At 48.6% G+C, this 23,966-nt stretch overlaps 1 protein-coding gene across 2 annotated transcripts in view; it reads right to left on the bottom strand.

The window, feature by feature from the left end:
- The window catches only part of SHANK2 (SH3 and multiple ankyrin repeat domains 2), a 698,541-nt gene that overhangs the window by 429,750 nt on the left and 244,825 nt on the right, over window positions 1-23,966 (bottom strand). Inside the window, exons 1-2 of one of the 2 annotated variants that reach the window (XM_069066556.1) lie at window positions 12,574-12,991; window positions 4,398-4,728 (exon numbers count right to left, since the gene is read on the bottom strand). In XM_069066556.1, the coding sequence (XP_068922657.1) occupies window positions 4,398-4,728; window positions 12,574-12,610 (368 nt within the window). In that variant the 5' untranslated portion in view covers window positions 12,611-12,991. Of the gene's footprint in view, window positions 1-4,397; window positions 4,729-12,573; window positions 12,992-23,966 lie in introns of those variants that run through there. The other variant, XM_069066555.1, reaches the window with a different exon arrangement.

The raw sequence follows: 23,966 nt of genomic DNA on the forward strand, positions 1-23,966 counted from the left end.
TGTGCTCCTGATCTGTGCTATGCCTGTCTGGTATGTGTGTGTGTGTGAGTGTGAATGTGTGCTCCTGATCTGTGCTATGCCTGCCTGGGTGTGTGTGTGTGTGTGTACACTGCATGTGTGTGTGTGTGTGTGTGTGTGTGTGTGTGTGTGTGTGTGTGGTGCATGCATGGGTAGGGGCAGACATGGGGCTGCTGAGGCAGGGCTTCAGGGCTGGGCACCACTGGGGCTCATCTCAGCTCCCCCACCCCCACCTAGCAATCTTCTTTAACATTCAGACAGTGACTGTTCATAGCCTGGGATCCGCTCTCCACTTCTCAGCACTAAATCAGGCTCCCCCTAGACATACTTCTGAACCAGCAGCATTCTCCACAGGGTGATCTTGCTGCTGCAAAGGTCCCCTTCTGGCTTCCTTCAAGTCTTCAGCAGGAGGCCGGCCCCCTGAGACACAGCTCCGCCTCCTCCCCTCATCGCCTACTAGAAGACAGCCCTTGATACCTAACCATACAGGAAGGTGCACAAAGGGTGATGCCTGGAAGGGATGCTTCTGAGCAGCCCAGGAGGATGGACGATAGTGACCCCTCCATCATCAGGACCAGATCTGGGTCTTTCACCAAAATGGGGGACATGGATGTGTGAGTGAGGGTCTGTAGGGGGAAGCCTACAGATAATGGAGAGGGTACCACATAGCTCCTGCTTAGTCCTGAGAGCCAGGACCCTCATGAGAAAAGTAAATGAAGTCAATCTGCCCTGCCTGGGTGTCCCCAGAGCCCCCTGACTTCCTGGTCTCAGTGTTCACCCCAAATTGGGGCCCTGGGATGGGAGCTGCCTCTCACGTAGTCCCTGAGCCAGTCCACCTCTGCCCCGCAGTCTTCCCATGAGCCCAGGAGGTGGGGGGAGGAGGGCAGCCTTGATGGCCTCTGAGCTCCTAGGAGTACTAAGTAGAAGGGGCAAGGCAAAGCACTCTAGTATCTCTGCTGGGAAAACCCCAAGGGGGCCACGGAGTCGGACACGGGGGAACAACCGTGGGCTCATGAAGACAACAGTGTCCCTGCCCTCAGCAGCTCAATTTTAAGGAAGGAGGCAACGTGCAAACAGGCAGGTAAAAGGCTCAGAGGAGACAGAAGGCAGCGTAGGGGGTGGGGGAGGTGGCAGAGCTTCTGCAGGAGGCAGGACTGGAGCTGAGACTTGAGGCAAATCAAAGATCTAAGAGGTGAGAAGTGAGCGCCTTCCAGGCTTGGAGGCACAGGGACTGCAAAGGCCTGGAGGTAGGAGATGGAGTATGAAAAAGCGAGTGGACCAGGATCATAGAGAGGGTTGGTGCTGGCGAGATTTACTCACCAGTGGACTTAAGATGTGATGCTGCAGGTAAGAGGCAGACACCAGGGTTTACTGAGGAAGGAAGAGAGACACAGGCAGACCTTCCCTTCAGGAAAGTCCTGTATGCAGGCAGTCACAGGCCCAGGAAGGTAACAGGGCGGTCAGCATTTTTCCCAGGCTGATAACTTCTGCTAGCTCTGACAATGGGCAGGTCAGATCTGGACGGTACAGCCCCCAGCCCTCAGTGTCTATTTGGGGCTCCCAACTTAGCCCATCCCCTCTTCTGCCTCCCTCCTGGGTGGGGCTCTGCCCTGCCTAGGGTCCCCCACTCTGGCAGGTCAGCTTTGCCTCATATGCCAGATGGGGTCAGGAGCCATGACCTTCCTACCTCATCTCCCAATGTCTTCCCCCATTCAGTGTCAGCTCTCTGAGGGAAAGGGCTGCTGAGTTCTCCTCCATTTATATCCTCAGTGCTGAGCATAACACCTCGCTCAGCACACAGCAAGGACTTAATAAATGCTCACTCTGTCTGTCTGCCTATCTATCCTCTATCTTCCTGTCTATCTCACCACCCCAGCTGGTATTTATAGCACTAAATCTAAGTCTACAATGTCACAACCCAAAGTGTTTTGTGGGAATACCCTGCTCCTGGGGGTGGCCAGTGGGCTGAATGGCCCCACTGGACTTCTCCATCAGGGCTCAGACACCTCTTCATCCTGGAAGATCTCTTTGACCCTGGAAATTATACCTGGGAAGATGGACATGAAGGCCCCTTCCTCTGATTGGACAGCTCCCTCTAGACCATCCATTGCAGGAGGGCACCAGGTCAGTAATCTTTTCATTTCCCACCAGGATCAAACAGGCTCTTCTAAGAGGTACCAACTCTCTCTGGCAGCCTGCCCTTCTCAGTTTCCTTTTCTGATGTTTTTGTCTTTAAAAAGTAAGCTTCCTGAGGGCAGCTGATCTTTCTTTTGCTTGGATTTGTATTCCAAGTACTTAGAAAAATGTCTGACAATTAATAAGTGCTTTATAAAAGCTGTGGATTGACTTGACTCTGGCCACCTTTTGCCACTCCAAGCCCCAGAGAGTATGCCCACCAAACTGCCCAGATTGGGATGGAACCCTAGGCTGTCCTTAGGCCCAGCACCTCTGCCTCCCCCGAAGCTGCCCACATAGATAGTTATAGGAAAGGGAGAGGAAGAGCCCGCTGCATTTGAACTCAATCTCTCTGTCTACACTCCCTACACCCCCCTATACACATACATGTTTACACACACATACACAAACACATATGTGCACACATACACACAGACACATTCCTATCCCTACAGTCACAAACACACGTGCGCGTGCGCACACACACACACACACACACATACCCACACAGGCACTCAAAGAACAGGTAATGAGAAGGGGAAATGCCTGCCTCATTCTCCCGATCTGCTGCCCTGGCCCGAAGATAAAAGAAAAGAGAATTGTCAGAAATCTCCTTGAATGCCCCTGGGGCTCCGTTTCCTCTTTAGCACTCTTCAGCTAAGGCTTTGCCAAGATTCAGGATACACTGTCTTTAGCATCTTATTAAAATTCTGTATTCAGGAGAGTAGAAATGTCTCCCTCTGGAATTGGCCCTATATTAGTGAGAAGTACCCACAGTGAGTCTTGCTGCCTTCTGGGACTCCTGCCACGGAGGTCTACATCACGCTCAGCCTACTAGGAATTTTTGCCTGGGTTCCTGAGGCTGAACATCAACCTTGAGCTAAGAATGAGCTAGACATTTGCACAGGGTCCCCGTGACTTACTAGCCCCAGGCAGATGAACTGGCCCACCAACTGCAAAGGAGATCTGGCTAGTTTGGGTGTTTGTGACATTCTGGCTCCGGAGAGGGGAAGGTGGGGGGATGCTGCTCCCCCTGCCCTCCTTTCCCATACTTTCCCCCTTGGCTGGGCTCCTCTGCCTACACAATTCAGAAAAGAAAGGTCCCCTCATGGCAGTGCCAGGCTTGGGGGTGGGGTCACAGCTGTGCAACTAGTAACCTTGATATTGGATAGAGTCATTTTGGTTCCCCCCAACCACATACACATGCATGTACACACATGAGGAAGCATGCCATCACCAATGGAAAAGCCAGTCTCTCTTCTTCCCCTAATTACCAACCCACCCAGTCACCCTTCAGCCCAGGGAGAAAGTACGAAGCAGGGAGGGGGGCGCAGAGGGAGGGCATACTTGACCCCCAAGATTGAGGATTTATATCTAGAAGGAAATTTAGAGACTGTCCAGTTCAACCCCTTCATTTCACAGAAGAGGAAACTGAGGCCCAGAAGAGTTAGATGGCTCATTTAAGTTTATATAGCTACAACTGAAGACCACTTTCTTCTTGCCCCTGCCTCCATCGCCCCAAGATGTCCTTCTCCCCACACTGGCCTGAACGAGAAAAACCTTCAGATACAATCTGGCTCCACCTGCAGCAGGGAGTCTGAGGGCAACAACCAAGGAGAAGGAAGGGCCTTCTGGAGAGCTCCCTGTACCTGACAAGCTTAGGCAGCCATAGTCCAAAGGCTGCCTCCCACTGGCAGGACCAAGAAACACATGCACAAGAAAAGCGGAGATCAGGAGTTTGATCCGAGGACCCTGCAAGAGACGCTGAGACCCCCTAAGTCTTCTACCAAAGGCGGTGCTCCCCCAGACGTCCAGAATGACTGCCCCGAGGCCCTGCATGGCTCAGAGGGGCTGGGCTCAAGTCCAGCCCTGCTCAGAACTACCTGGTCCCCCCTGGAAGGCCCACCACCTCCCTGTGCCTCACTTTCTTCCTCTGTAAAATGAGGAGGTTGAAGGAGAGGCCCAGCTCAACATCCCAAGACACCATGAGGGGGCTTCCTCTGTCCTCAGCACACTGGGCTGAAGGTAGAAAACTGCACAAATCAATGCATTTACACAAGATTTTTCCACAAATGGGTTTGGAACTACAATGATGCTGAGCCTGACCTGCAGTTACCCCCTATAATCCCCGCCCATGGTTCTAGGGGCGCGCACGGAAAGGCTGGGAGCCTCCTGCCCACCCCTGGCCAGGGCCCCGGAGTCACCTGATGTGCCGTTGTGGCAGTGGCTGCGCCTGCTGCTGCTGCCTCCTGACATCCTCCCCAAGCCGGTTCAGAGACGGGGAGCGGCTCCGAGGCCCCGGCGTGTAGCTCCCAATGGTTTTCACTGTGCCATTTGGGTTGCCCTGCATCTGCTGGAGGAGCTGAGGTGAAAGGCTGCGGTGGGAAGAGGCCGAGGAGCACACGGACCAGTCGGGGAGGTTGTTCACGTTGAGGTTGTTATCACTGTTGGAGCGCAGTAGGACTCGGGGGGCTGCCAGTGTGCTCGGGGGTCTCCGCCGCCGGTTCGAGTACGTCGGGGCCTCTCTGAATGGCACTGGGTAACAAGAGAAAAAAGAGAAAGAATGCTGAGCAGGCCCTGGTACAGGAGCAGGGCTGTTCTGCCCAAGACATGGAGTCAGGAAGACCTGGGTCCAGTTACCAGCTGTATGGCCTTGGACACACTTCTTCATTCCTCGGGGGTTTAGTTTTCTCATATTGGAAATAAGGGGGTTAGACCTGAAGGTCTCTGAGCTGCCTTCAAGCTCTAAACCCAGGATTCTATCAAAGGAGTTTACTTTTCATACTGAAGAAGAGAAGGTTACTACCCCATTTGCTGGTTCAACATCCATCCATCCATCCATCCATCCATCCATCCATCCATCCATCCATCCCTCCATCCCTCCACCCATCCACCCATCCTTCCATCCATCCACCCACCCATTCACACATCCTTCCACCCATCCACCCATCCATCCATACACCCACTCACCCATCCATCCATCCCTCCCTCCTTCTATCCATCCCTCCCTTCCTCCTTGTATCTATCCATCCATCCATCCATCCATCCATCCATCCATCCATCCATCCATCCATCCCTCCATCCATCCATCCCTCCATCCCTCCACCCACCCACCCATCCATTCATCCATCCATCCACCCACCCACCCATCCCTCCCTCCTTCCATCCATTCATCCATCCATCCATCCATCCATCCATCCCTCCATCCCTCCACCCATCCATCCATCCATCCATCCACCCACCCACCCACCCACCCATCCCTCCCTCCTTCCATCCATTCATCCATCCATCCATCCACCCACCCATCCATCCAACATGCTTTCAGCATCTACTGCTTAGCTCTGGTGATGCAAAGAATCTTCTCAACCACACTCCTCCCCCCCATCAGTAGTCACACCATTTTTTCTTAAAGAACTCCAGGTAAGGGGAACTCTTTCCCTCCTGAGATAGCAGTCTATCCTCCCTTGGGTGAGTTCTTGTCATTAGGAGGTTTTGCCTTGATCTCACACCAACATTGGTTTCCTTTCAAATCTCCTTCATTAATCCAAGCAAAAAAGGTCTCCTTCTTCCAGAGGACAGCCTTCCAAATATTGGAAAACAGCTATGGTACACCTTCCCACCTTCCTATTCCCCAGTTTTCTCTTCTTCAGGCTAAAATATTTCCTTGGTTCCTTCAACCAAGCCTCCTGTAGCATCATTTGGGGGACAATGAGGAGAGTCTTGGATTTGGAGACATGGGGTTCAAATTCATGCTCTGCTATTGCCTTGTGACCTTGGATAAGTCACTTCCCCTATTCTGGCCCCGGTTTGCTCCTTTGTGAAATGGGGGAGTTAAAATCTAGGCCCTCTGAAGGTCTTCCATTTTCCTAGATGGAAAGCTATGATCCCATAATTTCAAAGCCTTTCACCACCCTGGTCATCTTCCTCTAGATAAGCTATAGTTTAGCAATGTCCTTTGTCAAATGTAGTGGTGTCCCAACTGGATCCTGTCCTTCAGATAGTCTGAGCAGCAATGAACAGAACAGCAGAGCCTGAGCTGAAGGAGACCTCAGAGGTCTCCCCAAGTAAGGCAACTGAGGCAAAGAGAACAGCGTGGCCTGAAAGCACTTCCTCTCATCCAGCCGCTACTTAATAGCTGTGTGAATTTGGACAAATCTGCTCACCTCAGCCTCCATTTCCTCATCCGCAAAATGGGGAGAGTAGTTCTAACCCTTTTGTCACAAGGTGAATGAAAATCAAGGAAGGTAACATTGTCTTTCCATGATCCCATGGATCACACTGTCCATGAGATTTTCTTGTCAAAGATACCAGAGTGGTTTGTAAGTTTCTTCTCTAGTGGATTAAGGCAAACAGAGGTTAAATGACTTGCCCAGGGTCATGCAACTAGTATCTGAGGCTGGATTTGAACTCGGGTGTTCCTGTCTCTAGGGTCAGTGTTCTGCCCACTGAGCTACCTAGCTGCTCCTAGGTAACACACACAAGCAAAAACTGCTGGATAATGGAATTATTAGAGATAGTAAAGTTAAATTAAAAAGTAAAAGCATTTGAGTAAATCCAGACCTTCCCCTCATTATACATTTTAGAAAGGAAAATGCATTCCAGTCAACTTCAGTTCACTTGATGGGAATTCACCTTCTCACTATCATCAGGGGCAAAAAAAAAGGGGCAGGAGGAGATGTATATGCCACAAAAACAAATCCTTTCAATAGGTTTTTTTTAAAAACCAGGAGAACTCAACTCATGGAGCTGGGCAGGAAGATGTGATTTTTCTCAAATATTTCTGCTCAACATAAAAACCTTTGAAAAACCTGACCTTCCAACCCAGGGCTGATATCCTTTAAAATTGATTTCCCAACCTGAGAGGCTGAATGACCAGCAATCAGGTAGTTGAGGTGCCCCTGGGATGGAGCCCATTGCCATGACTGCTTTCCCTGCCCCTCCAGGTGCCCCAGAAGAGTGCACAGAAGGGGTGTCTGCCTCCCCTCCCCTCACCACAGCTCCTTTCCTCAGAAAATGGTGAGGAAATGCACAAGTGTGCCATTCAGTCACTGCCCCAGTGCAGAGGTAACTTTCTTCCTCTGCAGAGCGATCATCAAAGCTCAGTCCCCAGGGACAGAATGCTAGCAGGGGGGGTCAGAGGGCCTGGGGCCGAATGCTGCCTCCACTACTCTCCACCTCGCTGGGACTTGGCTTCCTCAGCTGTAAAATAAAGGCCTGGAGCAATGATTCAGAGACAATACAATAACCTGGACAGGGCAGTGCAACTGGAAGGCAAGAAGCACTTGTGAAGGGTGTGCTGCGTGCCAGGTGCTGGGTAAGCACTTTGCAGATATTGGCTCATCTGATGCTTGCACCACTTCTGGGAGGCTGTGCTCTTATCATCACTTTTACAGTTGAGGAAACTGAGGAGAACGGAAGGTAAGTGACTTCCCCAAGGCCATATAACCAGTCAGTAACTGAAGCTCCAGGCTCAGCAATCTGTCCAATGAGCCACCCAGACGGCTCTAGATGTATACAGTGCCTCTGTGTGCCTATCACTTTTTATAAATGTTATCTCCCGAGCTCCTCACAATAACCATTCAAGGTAGGTGCTATTATCAGCCCCATTCTACAATTGAGGAAATTAAAGGAAGGCAGAGATTAAGGTACTTGCCCAGGGTCACACAGACAGTAAGTGTCCAGAGCTAAATTCGAACTCAGGCCTTCCTGTCCCCAGATCCAGGGCTCTGATAGATGTGCTATCATCTACCTCATCTCCTATGACTTGGAATCATAGACTCAGAGAAAGAAGGTACCTCAGAGGCCACCCATTTAACAGATAAGAAAACTGAGACCCAGAGAGGTAATGATTGTCCTGTCTCCAGAAGAGGTGGGATTCCAGCTGAGCTCCTCTGACTCCCACTACAGCCTACATTCTACTCCTGTCAAGCCTGGCTCTGCTACTTATTCCTGGGTGACCTTGGATGAGGCACGGCCTCTGTTTCCTCATCTGTGAAATGAGAGGGTTGGCCTGCCTTCTCTTTATGATCCTGTGAAACCACTCAGGGACTGTCACTGCCCCCTCCAGGTCTATATACCATGACTTTCAATACAAGCTCAGTTTCTATTAGCTTTATGAGGGAAAGCTGCCTGGTCACATTGCTGACTTATGTTCAGCCTCCAGTGCACCCAAACTCCCAGAATTCCTGGCAGATAGTCATTCAGCTGCCCCTTGAACAGTGTCAGTGATGGAGAGCTCACTACTTCCTATTAGACAGTGCTAGTCAGAAGGTTCATTCTTTGGCTAAGCTGAAACCAGGCTTCTTAGTGTTTGCACTCCCTAGTCCTACTTCGGTCACACCCAGGCTCTCTTTTCCCATTCACACAAATCCAGCCAGCTCCATCTAAGAATGGCGCTTGCTACTCAAGCCACAGATTTTAAACCACTTCATAAAACCCTTATTGAGTGTGAAGTCACAGCAATGCCTCTTGGGTCTTTCTAGGACAGCAGGTTGGATCCCTGGGGTGAACACATGTTCAATCCTTCTTGAAATTGCGGATCATTATCTGGCCAGTGATGTCTATGGCCAGGAAGAGGAGGCACCCTCTCTGCCCTGTAACCCTCTGAAGAAAACTCATAAACAGTCTTGGAAGAAAGGAACAAGCCCAGAGCAAAGCAGCCCTTGGTCTTGGCCCCGGGGTGCTGTCTCCCCACCCACCTGGGTTTTCCCGCCCCTAGCAGCTTTGGGGATCCAGCCTGGAGACTCTGCATACAAGCTGTGCTTGTGCCCTCTTCTCTGACTGCTCCAAGAGCAAGAATGTCGTTCAACAAACAGGCCACAATAAAGGGGACAGAAATAAGCATCCTGAGAGAGTGCGGGTCCAGAGAGGAGAGTTTAACTTCTCCAGTCCCAAGAGCAGCCAAGGCAATTAAGCAAAAGAAAGAGGTTTGCAATATCTCTCCTGGAACTAACACATAAGGCCCAGTGTCGATGGCTCCTGGCAGCTTAATAGACTAAGGAACCGACATTGGTGGTGAGTATGGAACAGAGGAAGAGGGGCAAGATGCAAGTGCTTCTCAGGGCCAGTAGGTACTCATCTATTAATGCATCAGGACCAATTTTCCATGATAACTTCGGAGTTGGAAAGAAAATATGTGTGTAATATCTCATTTACACACAGCCTCCCTTCCCTCCTTCCTTCCCTTTTCTTTGAAGAGGAGGGGGAACCTGTCATTTCATTGATGATAAGCAACTTCCAGTGTGGAAACTCCATCCATTTAGGCAGAATTGTGATTTGTCTTTAAGCTAGACTTAAGAGAGTTAGTGCCTGGGCTCTGAGAGGTTAAGGTCTTTCCCAGCTGAATTAAGAAACATGTACTAAGCACCTACTACGTGCCACTTCCTGTATTAACCCCACTCAGACAGTATGTGTTGGTGTCACACAAATCAAAGGATGAGTATCTTAGCTTGACCAAGGCCCCTATCTTATGGAAGAAAGCAAAGGTCCGAGAAGGCAAGGAGACTGCCTGCTAGCCACCAGCCAGGAACCGAACAGTGTGAGTCAGAATGCTGTGCTCTCTCCTCTGTGCCTGGCTGGTGCCACACAACAGTCCTTTTAAAAGTGCACATACTCCAACAAGCAATAAAGGCCAGAGCACAATTTGGAAACACGAGGGAACTGCAAAGCAGTATCCAACTATTTCCTGGGGAATTTTGCTCAGAATCAAGCTTTGATTAAATACAGCTGGTGAGTTTTGTAAAATGGCACATCAGGGAAGTCATAGTCTTTCCAATTAAGCAATAGCTCAATCTCACCCCCCCTCCCCCAACTTGCTCTGTTCACGGCACTGGGTAAAGTGGGAGGGGCTATTAGGCAGCAGAGAATTCTCAAACGAGGCCCAACTTTCACTGGCAGTTTCCCAAAGCAAAACCAGGACAAAGCAAGGAGCCTGCTCAGGACCAGAGGATAAGGAAGGATTGAGCCTGTGGGTCTTGGGTAGACAATTCTCAGGCCCCAAGGGATGCTTTCAAAGACACCACCAGTAAGGAACCATTCCTTGAACTAGTCAACATTCCATGGCTCTGGAAATCCCAAAGTGAGTGACCTTAAAGTGTTACAAAAGCTTGGCCAAAGTGATTTGAAGTCTTTCCGCCCTGCTGGTGCAGGTGGCTAACGCACAAGGGGTAATGAGAGCAGGGACAATTCTTTGGCGGAGTTTCAGTTTATTAACAAATAAATAAAAGTTTGAGGGCTTTTAAAATTCTCAATAGATGACAATGATATTCGTTGTCCCAGAATGCTTTGAGATCTGCCAGAAAAGGGGATAAGTGACAGCTTTAGCAACTACTTTTGGATTGGCAACTCTAGCCCAACCATGCGATGGGTCTTTTCCCTCACCCACCACTCTTGCTAGATGCCTTGGTCCCTGGGAACAAGTCAAAATCCTCAGCTGAGGGGGGCCTCTGCTTTGGAGAGGCATCCCCTATCCTCTGGGGGAGCTCTTGGTGGTCAAAGCCAGAGAGTCATCAACTTCTTAGGGAAAAATGTGTGTGAGAGCTCTCACCGGGGAAGATGCTTCCTCACAGCACTCTATCTCGCTCTTGATGTTCCCATCCCTAGGATCATCCTGGTGACTTAGTACTATCCAGCCTCTCTGACAGCACAGGACACAGATGTCCTTGAGAATGATGAATGACAACTGGGGGAGGGGCTGAATCTGTTAACGGGAGGTAAAATACTTCTCCCAAAGGCAACTCTTTATGGAGGACAGGTGGCACGGCACCGTGGGTAGAGTCTGGGCTTTGGAATCTGAAATGTCTGGGTTCAAAGTCATCTCAGGCCCTGGGCAGCTCCCGCAACCTTTTTGGGACTTAGTTTCCCCATCTCTATGAGGATAGTGATGGCATCTCTCTCACAAGACTGTTGTGAGGCTCTGATGAGATCAAGCCTGAAAAGTTCTTTGGAAGGCTTAAAGACCTCTGGGAATGGCAATCATCCCTAACGGCAGAAGGTGGACAAAAGCCAGCAACAAGTACATCTTCACCGGCATCCCCAAGAGGGCAGAGAGGACACTGCGAATCGGTATCCCAGCTCAGCTCCTCACTCATTCTATGTCCCTGCTCCAGCCTCTTACACTATCTGAGCGCCAGCCCCTTTCTCATGATCCTAGAATGCAATTTTGTACATCTCTGATGGAAACTCCCTGGTCCTCATCAATTCTCAGTATAACCAAGAGGAGGCAGCCAACACAAATGCTGGTCAATTACCGAAATCCAAAAGGGTCTCTTTCCTTCCCACATGGGGAAGGGAAGGCTGATATGAGAACCCTTTAGAGATGCCCAGAACACCTTGATACTTCACCCTCTGCCCCCAAATGGGCAGTTTTTGAAATGGAAACAGAAGATACATGAAGATGACCATCTGAATGGAAAGGGTCCTTTGATGCTGCTAAGATCCATGTTCATTGAGCTTCCTGCCTGTTTCCTCTGAGTTATTTTTTCCTCTTCATTTATTGAGCAAAGAGCTTGGGGCTAGGAGCCTTTTCCCAAACCAATCCTTTTCAAGGACTGAATAACTCCTCTCGTTTCTGAAAAGGAAGGCTCTCTGATGGATAAACTATTCAATTAGAAACATCCAAAAAAGACTAATTTGGGGGCAAAAAAAGATTAAAAATAACCATTTTTCTGTCCAAAAAATGATTAATATTCCACCCAACTGTTTCATCCCCCCCCCCCACTTTTTATTCCTGGCGATCTGCAAAGTGTAAGTGGGTGGGTATTTTCTTAGCTCTGTCTTACATGAGTTATTTATATTCCTTTCCACAATAAAAATCACACAAGGTATGACAACGAGCGTATGGACCCCCAAGTCAGCTCTACACTGTCTCGCTTATCAATTCTATCAGAGTCCGGGGACAGAAAAACCAACTGCCAAGCCCAGCAGTGCAGGGGGAATGCCAAGGAGCAAACGAGTCCCTAAGCCTTGAAATCGTTCCATTCCAAGTTCTCGGTCAAGTCCCCTGCTGCCCTTTGAGCCAACTGAAGGACCAAAGTCAAGCCTTCCATGAATTTCCCAGGATCTCATTTAACAACACAACATGCAAGGGAGTCACATTTCCAAGCATTCAGTAACGATGTTCTCTGAGGTCCATAGACTTTCCTTAACAAGCAGCAGTCTTGACAATGTTAAGATGAAGCAAGGACTGAGACGCTAGCCCTCTACTTTTGTCTTCTAAGTGATATTTCCCCAAAGTGGAACCCTGACCCAAGATGCTCCTCTCCCTCCCCAAAGGACTAGAATCATCTCTGCTCAATAGTCAGGTCACTGTTCCCGCTGCCCCCGCCCCCAAGCCTGGCAGTCCTCTTCCTCTACCAAAGGGTTCCTCCAACATCTCCTTACCTTCCTTCTTTGTCAGGGCGCTTAACAAAGACTTCATGCTTCCTCCTTACTTTAGAAGCTGTCCTTGCACGACAGAGCCCACTCGGCTGGCCAGGAGACAATAGGGGGCACCCCGTTTCTCAGGGGTTTTTCTGCCTGCACCCTGAAAGAGGCAGCAGGTTTCTGGGCACGGTGCAATCTTGAGCCTTGCTGGGCACGCCAGCCCCAGCGCTCTGGTGACAAAGCCCACCCCATATTCTGTCTGTCAGCTGGGAGCCCGCCGTGCAGTGCCGGGCGGAGACTGGGGCCGCTCTCAAATCTGGCTGTCTTTCACTGGCCCGGTCATGTGAGCCTTGCTATAGCCTTGGAGACTAGACGGGAGGCTGCTTTTGCAAGACTCACATGTAGAAGCAGGCAAATTGGAGTGCCAACCGGGAAAGCGTCGCATCGCAGAGCAGGACTGGGGATGAAGACCGAGTCACTGACAAGCCCCTAGGAGCTGGAGCTAGCCAACAGCGGGAGTGGGGGAGCCAGCCACCGGAAGGGCTCAGCCTGCGTGGGCAGCAGTGAACTTCATCTTAACTCTTGGGGGGCTCACGAGAAAAAGCAATTAGGTAGTGTTTTCTTTAAATGAAAGAAAGAGCAGCCGAGGGGGTGGGGTTGGAGTGGGGGTGGGGAAAGGGGTGGGAGAGTTCTGTGCTGCTTGCCTGTCTGCAGAGATACTGAGAAAGTCACTGGAGAAAAAGCACCAAGCGAGCCCTTGAAGGGCGTCTATGCCATAAAGCGCTAAGGCAAATCCGGCCCCGCGAACATCCGACCGTGACCCATATTTCAGTTGGAAAACCGTCAGCCACAGGCACGATCGCCTTCTCCCCCGCATTCCCACTGGGGTGATTACACTGCCGGAAACTGGTGGGGGGTTTGCTCCCCTTTTCAGAGAGAAATAAGAAAACTCTCTGGCAATCCAGCCATCTCGTGGAATGCTATGCCATTAACAAAAACGAACATCTCCAGAGTCGGATTTTTTTTTTTTTGGGGGGGGGGGGGGGAACCAATCCTGCAGCATTTCTCCATAAAGAGGCAGGCCATATAGAATGTGACATGTTGAGAGCATGGGTATTTTTGTAAAGGTTCCAACAGGGAAGTCAGACCTTAACCTCCATCCCCACAGGCAATGATTGCATGCTTATGTATTTCAGAGTCTAGGGGAAAATTAAACAACACTTGCCATTTGCATATGCCTTTGGCTTGGAGCCCTGACCCTGAACTCCAGCAGGCTGGCACTAAGGGGGATGGCTTTAGCACATCAGTCTACCTACTGGCCGGTGGCAGCTGGAATGGAGTTTACAGCTCTGTGTTGCTAAGAGAACATCAGAAATGTATGTTTAAAATGAGAAAGGGAAGGCATCCGAAACACTTAGGGTTGAATTCCATATGGCTGACATACTATGTGTCAAAAAGAACTGGGCTGGAAAAGAATGAGTGGAGGGATGTACAGAGCCAAGATTTCCCCCTTTTGTGGCACTGAGTAGTGACACTGGGACCCAGCATATCTAGTTTTCAAGGACTTTGGTGGCCATTGAGTCTAATCCATGCCAGCCCATTCAAGCCTTCCTCAAATAGGCAGATAATGAGCAAAAAGGCTGTTTTATGGCTTGTCACATAAGAAGGACTTGGGGTAAGTAAGGGTGAGGAAGGATGCTGCCAGACAGCTAACAATTACTCCTCTTCCTTACTCCCAATTTCAAATTGCCCTGCTGGCCAGTGTCTGGAGCCTACCCTTTGCCTGCCATCACTAATTCTTGGCACAAGCTGTCGCCTGTGTTTGCAATGTCATCCCTCCCCTTTCTAGAGTCCCTCACATCCTTTAAAATACAACCCAGGAGCCACCTTCTATCCCCCTTTCACAATTCCCCTGAGCTGTCATCACCCTCTCCTTTCTGAAATCATCTTGAGCTTTTTGGTCTGTTTTCCATTTACTTACTTTTACACATGTTATATTCTATCCCCCACCCTCATCGCCGAAAGCAGAAAGTCTTTCACTTGGGTCTCTGTACTCTTGGTGACAAGTACATGCCTGGCATATGAGAGGAGCTTAATAAAGGCTTGTTGAGTTGAGCTAGACACAAAATGTCCATGATCACACAGAAGAATTCAAGTGATAGCTTGAAGATGGCTTTGTGGAGGGCTTAGCCACTCTTGGTTCTGGCTGCACTGCTCAGCTCCTTCATACTCCAGGCAAACAGAACTACTCTCCATCTCCTGGACATATGGGGACAGCCTTCTTCAAACAGAGGGGGCAGCTATTCAATATTCCTTGAAAGAAAAAGGCATTGCTTCCTTAATCACCTGTGCCTGAAATGGTCCCCACCATCTCTGCCTGCTGAAATCCCCCTTCTCGGATGTCTCCAGCTGGAGATGTCTGCTGCGTTCTCTGCCCTCACTTCACACTGACAGTTATCTCTTTTGGACTCTAGTTATGCATAGGTCTTCTTTGTCCTACTACACTCAAGGTTCTTGACAACAGAATCTCAGATGTGGAAGGAATGTCAGTGACTGTCCACTCCAACTCCTATCCAAAATGCAGGGCAGCATCAAGAATCTTTTTATCTTTTCCCCTATCCCAGTGTCACACAGTAGGTGCTTAATCCATGCTGAAAGAAGAAAGGGATGAAATGGTTTCTGAGATTTGTGCTGAAAATTGACTTGGGTTTGCTTGCCTACTTGGGGCAAAAACCTAGCATTTGAGCACTGTGGATAAGTTTCATCAAATTTATAAATGTGTTTTTCAGGACCCCCTGATGGGGAAATCAGTATATCTTTTTAATAGAAGGTTAAGCCCCAGGAGGGAAGGCGCTGCTTCACTTTTGCCCTTGGATCTCCAGCATCTCCCCCAGGGTTTGGCACCTGGTACAATTAATAAATGTTTGTTGACTGGATCTGAGACAAGAGTCCTGACCGTGCCAGCCAGAATAAGAGAATCAGAGGAGAACCAGAAGCCATTTGGCCCAATGACCTCATGTTCAGATGAGGAGATTAAGCCTCTGCAAGGTTAAGTGGCTTGCCCGGGGTTGAACAGATACTAAATGTCTGAGGCAGGATTCAAACACAAAGCTTCAGAAAAAATGCATTTGTTAGGCAAGAGAAAGATTCATTTTCCCAGGGAAACTCACTAAGGGTTATGTTTCCAAAGTGATGATGGAGAGGGTACACTTTCCCTGGGGCTTGGATGGGTGAAAAATCAGAAACTCCACATGTCTGGATTCAAGTGGCACAGTGGGAAAACAAGACTAAAAATTCCCAAAGATGGATGTATTTATTCAGCTACCTTCCTTCTAGTTGTGCAGGGAGGGCTTGCCAGAGCTAAAGAACATCTCTTTAGAAATCAGAATGGGAGAACTCTGTTTTGCTGAAAGGAAGCTTCCCAGATTGGGGAAAGAATGTGAAACTGAATCTTGGAGACAAAGATGGGTTCTTTCTGTTTTCAGGTGAGTGTGTGGTTGGAAGGTGAGCATTTTAATCAGTTAAGTCCAGCCCAAGTATCAAAGGGTCATTCTGTGAGGTCTTTTTGATACTTACACTGGTGAGGAGGCTCACACTTCTCTAGGAAATGGGAAGGGTTCCTGAGGAAGTTTCAGATCTCCAGAAATTATTATAATAACTTTGAGACATCATGTTCCAAAAACGTTGGTGTTGTCTCAAATGAGGAAATATCCAGGTACAATTTTAGTCTTAGGGAGAAAATATGGGATGGGATTCAAATGTTTTCATCCTCTTTATTCCGATGAAATTAGTAAAACTTCAAATGACCAGCAGCAAAATCGAGCTGTCCATTCTTTCTGGTAATGCTCTGGAGAAGTGCAAATGTGGAGGATATCGTTTTAAAAGGGATTTTTAGAAAGGCTGATGTGGGAAACCCTACAAGCCACCCTTGTCCCATGAAGAAGCTGCTATTGATGCTAACCTGATCAGTTAATACCAGCCCATATACCATAGACAATCAACCCATGAGGCCTCTTTGGAATGAGAACTGAGGGGAGGAGGTGTGTCACAACACGTAGGAGCCACAGTTAAACAATCACAGGTCAAAGAAGAGTTAAAGCTGGGAGAGAAACCATCACATTTACATCTTGCATTTCACAAATGGAAAACTAAGTTGTAGAGAGGGACAATGACTTGCCTAAGCTCACTCCACTCATCAGAGGCAGTGCTGGACTCCCAGCTTCCATACCAGGGCACTTGCCACCCCACTGAACTGCTTCCACAGGTACACCAGGGAGGCATGGCTATCTCTGTCTTCAATGTTTTACAAAGCCTGTTCTGTTCATTAGGTCTTCTGATTCTCATAGGATCACTTCAAGATTGTCTGAATCAGAAGTATCATCCAATCTTACTAGAGAGGAAACCAAGACTCAAGATGCATGACCTCACCTAAGATTGTGCAGATTTCATATTGGTGGAGCTGGGATTTGAACCGAGGGCACCTGATTCCAAATGAAGAGCTATTTTGCCTACACCACAGTCATCCAAAAATAGGAATGTAGCTGGGGGGAAAACCCCAGTATCCAGACCATTAGCCTTCCTAGGGTCTCCTTCTACTATCCAGAGCCTTCCTAGACTTCATCAGGCAGTGAATCATACTCCAAGACCTAAAAAGCTCTCATCCATTGACTTTAAACCAAGTGCTGATCTGAGCTTACCAGGGCTCAGATGGCCTCTGTTTCCCTGTCTTTTCATAGGGGGGTCCCACTGTGCACTTCAGGAATGCGCCTCTGCCTGGACTACACTCACTCCTTTCTCCTACCTGATTGGGAGCTTCTAACACTTGTGTCATGGAGCCTAAGCAGGAAAATGCCCGTTTTGATTACTGGTCTCTCCTCCAACTTTTTCCATTGTAGGCAACACCTCAGGTTTCCACCTATGGTTCTTACCTGCATTATCGTGGGTTCCCTCTCCCTCTTGCTAGTTCCTGTTTCAACCCTTCTCTTGGATCTGATTTCACCTAGCTTGAAGCTACCTTTACTTATGTAAAGCCTATCATAACCCTAGTTAATCTCTTCTGGTCTTGGGAGAGGGAAGGGGTTTCTCCCCTGTTTCCTCTAGTCTTTCTGCCTAACTGCTGCCACAATCACACCTTAAGTGATACTTTCTCTGACCTTTTATTCAACTCAAGATCTTGGGGAACCAAGGATGAAATAAGGCAACAGTCATTGTGTTCAAGGAGCTTACCTTCTACTGGGAGGATGGGGTGTGAGAACCACATAAAAATGATGTCCCACACAAGTTAGGTGACACCACATTGAGAAGCACCAAAGAGAGCAGAAGGCATCTAGAAAGGCAGCTGGGTGCAGAGAAGAGAGCACGGGCTGTGGAGTGAGGCCCCACTCCATGGTCCGATTTGGCTGCTCTCTCCTTGTGTGACCTTGGCCATATGAGCTCCCATCTGTGGGTCTCAGTTTGCTCATCTGTAAAATGTAAGGGGTGAACTAGATGACCTCTGAGTTCCTTTTCAGCTCAAGGTTATGACCCTATCAAAGGACATTGCACTACCCGCGGGGGCCTCTGCTGTCTCATGGCTGCATGGGGCTGGGGGGGGGAGGCAGCACCTGAGCTGGGCTGGAGGAATGCCAGAGAGGACTAGTCTAGGTGGGAAGGGGGGAGGAGCAGATAAAAAACAGTTGCAAGAAGAGTGTGAATTGTACAACCTGATTGCTTACCTTCTCAGGGAGGGAGGGACAGAATCTGGAACTCAAAACTTAAGCAAAGAAAACCCAAATTGTTTTCTCATGTAATTGGGGGGAAATAAAATATATTTTAAAAAGGAAGAGCATGAATCGTGAGCACTGTGCTGTCATTGTTGTTGTTTACTGTGCCAGAGTTTCCCAAAGACTGCTCACTTTGATAGTAAGGAGGAATACACGGATTGCGCTGGTGGAACCGAGATAGGAAGCCAGGGAGGGGCGATTTCTGCTGCTGCCAGAGTCGAGGTTACGCGCCTCTGGACGGCCCCAACCTGGCAAGGGCCTGAAGCCTAAAGAGCTCCTCACTAACAAGACAGGGAAAGGACCAGGTCTAGTCCCTCTGCCTGGCTCCCAGCTTTCTCCAGTCTGCTCTCCCCAAATCTCTTTCCCCTTGATTTCCCCATGAATCTCTTGTGGGAACCTCTCCGGGCTGCTCATGGCCACCCAAGTGTCCCAGTTCCTGCCCTTGGGTTGGAGTCTGGGCTCTTCCAACTCCCCCTACCCTGCACCTCCTAGAATCCCTGGCTTCTCCCCAGGCTCAGCCAAAGCCTTGGCCAATGGCACTCCTGGCTTGTTCTTCCTCTGCTCACTCCTCACTAAGCACATGTGTTTCATCTGCATTGATGTATATGTCTTCAGACGTGCACACACATAACTGTCTGGGTACATGTTGCCATCCCACAGAACATCGACTCCTTGAGGCTGGGGGCCACTTGGTGTCATCTCTTCATCAGTAGCACCTGGTGGCTCCATGTCTGGAGTCAGCAAGACTTGAATCTGACTTCAGATACTTATTATCTGGTGACCCTGGGCAAGTCACTTCACTTCTGTCTGTCTGTGTGTCTTCCACTGTCAGCACCTACTTCACATGGTTGTTGGAGATTTATAAAGAGCTTGGCACGTGGTAAGATGCTTATTCTCTCCCCCTCCCCCAGTGGATTGGAACTCACCCAACATTGCTTCAACAATTAAAAACTGTGTGCCTCTGCCCCCACCCCCACCTTTTGCTCCCTTCTCTTCTTTGCTCCGCTGAGAAAGAAAAGGGAGAACAAATTCCGAACCGCATGTCGATTTATTAATAATCTGCCACTCATGGGAGTTTCTGTGTGTGTTTCTATTTTAAACTGCTCATGGGAAAGTGACAGACAGCTGGTCCAAGCAACACAAAATTGCTGCTAATTCCCTGAAACACAGACGTCTTCAGTGCTGACATCTGCCTTAACCTGCTCTCTCCTTGGGAGGGGGTTGATGAGGGGAGAAGACAAGAAGTCCTAACCCAAATGCTCTGCACACAGAGCAGCAATGAGCTGCTCATCTCCAGGAGAGCCAGAGAAAGAAAGGCAAAGTCTCCTGCCTGGCTGGGTCTGAAGCGAGGCCCAGAGGACCAGCATCCTGCTGGCTGAGCCCTCCGACAGCTGCCTTTGCACGCTCCCAAGCTGCGCTGGCCAAGGCTCCCCTCCAGCCCCCTCTGAATGCCATCTTCCATGGGCTGCTCTCAGCCACAGTGCCTAGACTACCCTTATTTGCACACAGGACTCAAAGGGTGGTATTTCACTTCACATCTTTGAGGCTGGAAGAAGCCTTTGAGGTCATTTAGCTCATTTTGCAGATGAAATAGGCCCAGAGGGAAAGACCCAAGGGCACATGGGTCATGAGTGGCAGAATCTGGATTTGAACCCAGGTCCTTTGACTGGAAATCTGTATTCTTGCCCCCATGCTTTTCTGACTTCTGCATGAGTCACTTTACGTCCCTTTCATGTCTGTCCTTCCTAGTATCATTACCCATCCAGTGCTCGGGGCTAGCTCAGACCTTGTCTGGGCCTGTTGTCATTGTGTAAAATGTTTCTTTCAAAGCACTTCTTTTTTCCCAAATGCTCTGAACTTCTAACAGTGGTGAAGCCCAATGGGGAGGATGTCTGCAGCTGGGGGAGGGAGATGTGTGCTGAAAAGAAGCCAGGATTTCTCTCCTAAGAGCCCAGTCCAAGAGTGGTGACAGCCAAGATCCCAAGGGATCCCAAAGTACCTCATCAGATATTCTCAAGGGGGTAAACAATCACCCCTGTCACAAAACAATGACCTAGTTGTCTGAACACAAAGGCCATACCCTAAAGGACCACCCACCACAATGCCTTGTCATTCATATCAGGCTTCTCAGCACAGGCCCCTGAGCATGAGGTGAGGGCTGGATTTTTGGTCAGGAGAATCCTGGTATTACATCTCACCAAAGATATTGCCTAGTTCTGTGACCATGAGGAAATCACTTAACTTCTCAGAACCACAGTTTTTCAATCTGTAAAATGGGATTAACATCAGTATTTACTAACTAGATATTGTGAGGATCAAACAAGATAGTGTGCAGTGGTTAGAGAACCTTAAAACAAAACATAAATGCCAGCTGTTACCATCATTAAGGAGTGCAAACAGTAGCAGCCAAATCTGACAGATGCCAGTCAGCATGCATCTTGTTATGTGCGGGGGGCGGGGGGCATACAAAGAAGGGCAAAGGCAGTCCTGTCCTCCAAATGTGACTTTCTAACAGTAAAAGGTTATGCTTATCTAACCAGGTTCATACAGGATAGACACAGAGAAGCTGCAAAACCATAGGAAAAGGGAAAGCATTAGTGGCTAGGGAGTCAAGGAAAGGACTCCTGAAGAAAGCCCAAGAGACCAAAAGGGTTGGGGAAAGGCAGATAGTTCCAGGCACATAGGACACCCAGGGCAGGAGCCAAGAGAGGCAAGGTGGAGTCTCACATTTGAGGAATTGCAAGGAGGCCAGCCCAGGTGATGCCTGGAGGGGAGTGGAGTATAAGAAGGCTGGAAAGGCAGAGACAGGATGGTTCAGACAAGGCTTTAAATACCAAAGCACAAAAGTTCAGTTTGATCCTAGAATTAGTCTAAAGCCACGGGAGGTCAGAGGTGGAATGGTTTGGCTTGGGCTCCTCTGGGGCACAGGCACTCCATTCCAGATCTTCCATGTTGGGAGATTTCCCCATCGACTACCCTGCCTACTTTAGGGCTTGTTCAACATTCCAGTTGTTACATGACTTGATGCTCTGATGTAGACGCCTCTATCTAGGCATCATTGAATCTGGGGGCCAAAATCCATTATGTAGTCATCTCTGTGGCTGTGAAATTCTAGCCAACTACTAATATAACTTACAGTTGTGACACCTTGCCTTGGGACCAGGCACTCAAGGGGAAAGAACAGTGGAGGAAGAGAGCCAGGATACTGAAGTTTGTGAATGGGATTCAACACATAACCATATGATGCTGGACAAGTCACCCTTCCCTCTGAAGCTTGGCTTTCCCATCAGAAAAAAAATGAAGCTAATATTACTTGCAATCTGCAAATACCTCACTCATATCAAAGATGGGGACTGGAGCTAGCCTGGAGATAAGACACCAAGGGAGACAAAGTCATCATCTGCATGTATTTGAAGGACTGCTGCATGGAAGAAGGATTAGCCTTGTCCTGCTTGGCCCCAGAGGACAGAACCAGGAGGTATGGGTGGAAATGATGAAGACGCAAATTTTAATTAGATGTGAGATAAACTGACTAGCATTTGGAGCTGTCCAGAACTGGGAGGAGCTGCCTCAAGGAGTGGGACTCCTCCCTGGTCATCTTTAAGCTGAAGCTGGACAGCTCCTGGTGCAAAAAGGAAAAAAAAAAGGCAAAATGGGACTGAAGTCCTTGGCAGCTCTGAGCTCCTATCAAAGACTATACTCCTACAGCCTCTTGCTGAGCCCAGAAGCTCTGACCTACCATGAATCGCCAACATTGCTGAGTCTTATATTTACCAAGCCTGTTGCCAACTGCCTGACAACCAGCTGAAAATAATTTTATTTCTTATATTTAAAAAAGCATTTCACACATCAGAACGTTTTCGACACCATGAAGTCCTGGCAGGAAGGGCTGGGTGGAACAGGTGTTAGAAACATGCCTGGCATGCTGCCTGATATGCTGATGGGAAAGAAGACATAATCTCCATTTAATATTTATATTAAACTAACCACTGGTCTTCCTTATGCACATGCTTCTAGTTTAAAGTTGCTTGGGAATGACATTCACCTCATGGAGCAAGGCTCTAGCCAGTGGGAAAGATGGTGACCTCCCCCAGACCTACCTGCCTCTCTGAACAGCCATTTCATTCAACCTCAGAAAACTGCTCAGTGTCTCCACTGACCTTGAAAGCAATATCATATTTAAGCATATATCATTTAAGTTCATCATCTAACCATATCCAACAACTACATGTTGTACATCTCATCCTGCTATTTGACACTTGCACACATTTGCCCAGGCCTCATGTCTGGAACATAATCATCCCTCCACAGCTCTGCCTCCAGGAAACCTTCAGCCAGGGCACACCCAGACCAGAAGAATATCCTAATTGTGTATTATCTTGGCTGCAAAGGTTCTCTCTTTTTAGATTTTCCCAGATTCCTTCATGGCATGGGTTTCTCTTTTGCCCTAGCACATTTAACAGTGTATTTGCTTATCTGTGTTCATGTGAAACCATTCTCATGTTAAACTCTAATGTTCTGGAAGGCAGGGATTGTGTCATTTCCTGTCTACACATCTGCAGCTCTGAGTAAAGTGTCCTATACAGGCTTTGATAACTGGCTCTGTGAACTCACTAGAAACATGAGCACTCACTTCAGTGGCCTACATCACAGTTTGGTCAGACTCCCACATTGTATCTTCACCAAGCATTCATTCGATAGGCTGGAAACCTTTCTCTGTGGTGCTACTGGTTGGGAAAATATAAACAAACAAACCTTGGCTACTTCTTTCCTGAGTCTCCTGGCTCTTAACCTTCTTGATGTGGTCAACAATCTACTTGGGTTAAACTTCACTAGGAAATGGTGAGTCCATTAGCGTATCTGTTCCTGTATCTAATCCTCTTTTTCTTAAGCATCCAGTTCAAGTCGATTAGAACTTACTGCGTGCTGAGCAATGTGCTAGGCATTAGGGATAGAAAACAGAGTGAAAAGTCTTCTAGACATTTATATTTTATTGGAGGAGATATGTACCTATATAAATATAAACATGATTATTTGAGGAAGAGGGCATTAACAATTAGGGGCATCTTTAAAATGAAGGTACATCAGATGAGCATTGAAAAGAATATAAGGATTCTGAGTTGGGAGTAGGAAAGGGGGAGAATGGAGGAAGGGAATAAGCATCTGTGTGGCTCCTACTGTTTGTCAGGCACTGTGCTTTATTTGTCTCATGGAATCCTCACAACAGCCTAGAAGGTATTTTTTACTTGAGGAAACTGAGGCAGGCAGAGGTTAAATGACTTGTCCAGCTAAGGTCACACAGACAGTGTGAGGCCAGATTTGAACTCAGGTCTTCCTGACTCCAGGCCTGGAATTCTATCCACTGTGGCACCAGATGTAGAGAGAGAATACTTTCCAAGCATGAGGTACAGACTGTCCAAAGTGGTGATGGAAGGTCTGCCAAGTAACTCAGAGTGGCTAGAACACAGAATGAGGGGAAAGGATATGGTGAGCTCAACCTGGGGAAGTAGGATGAGGGCAGAAAGTGAAGAACTTCAGGCTGAGGAGTCTGTATGTCATCCTGGAAGGAATGGGGAGCCGCTACCTGTCACTGAGCAGGGAAGCCGCGGGCCCAGGCTGCTTTAGGGAGAACAGCTTGGCAGCAGTATG

The sequence above is a fragment of the Petaurus breviceps genome, unplaced genomic scaffold, assembly GCF_028583685.1.
Source record: "Petaurus breviceps papuanus isolate PSGF00001 unplaced genomic scaffold, PetGlider_PUasm1.0 90721, whole genome shotgun sequence".
Classification (NCBI taxonomy): domain Eukaryota; kingdom Metazoa; phylum Chordata; class Mammalia; order Diprotodontia; family Petauridae; genus Petaurus; species Petaurus breviceps.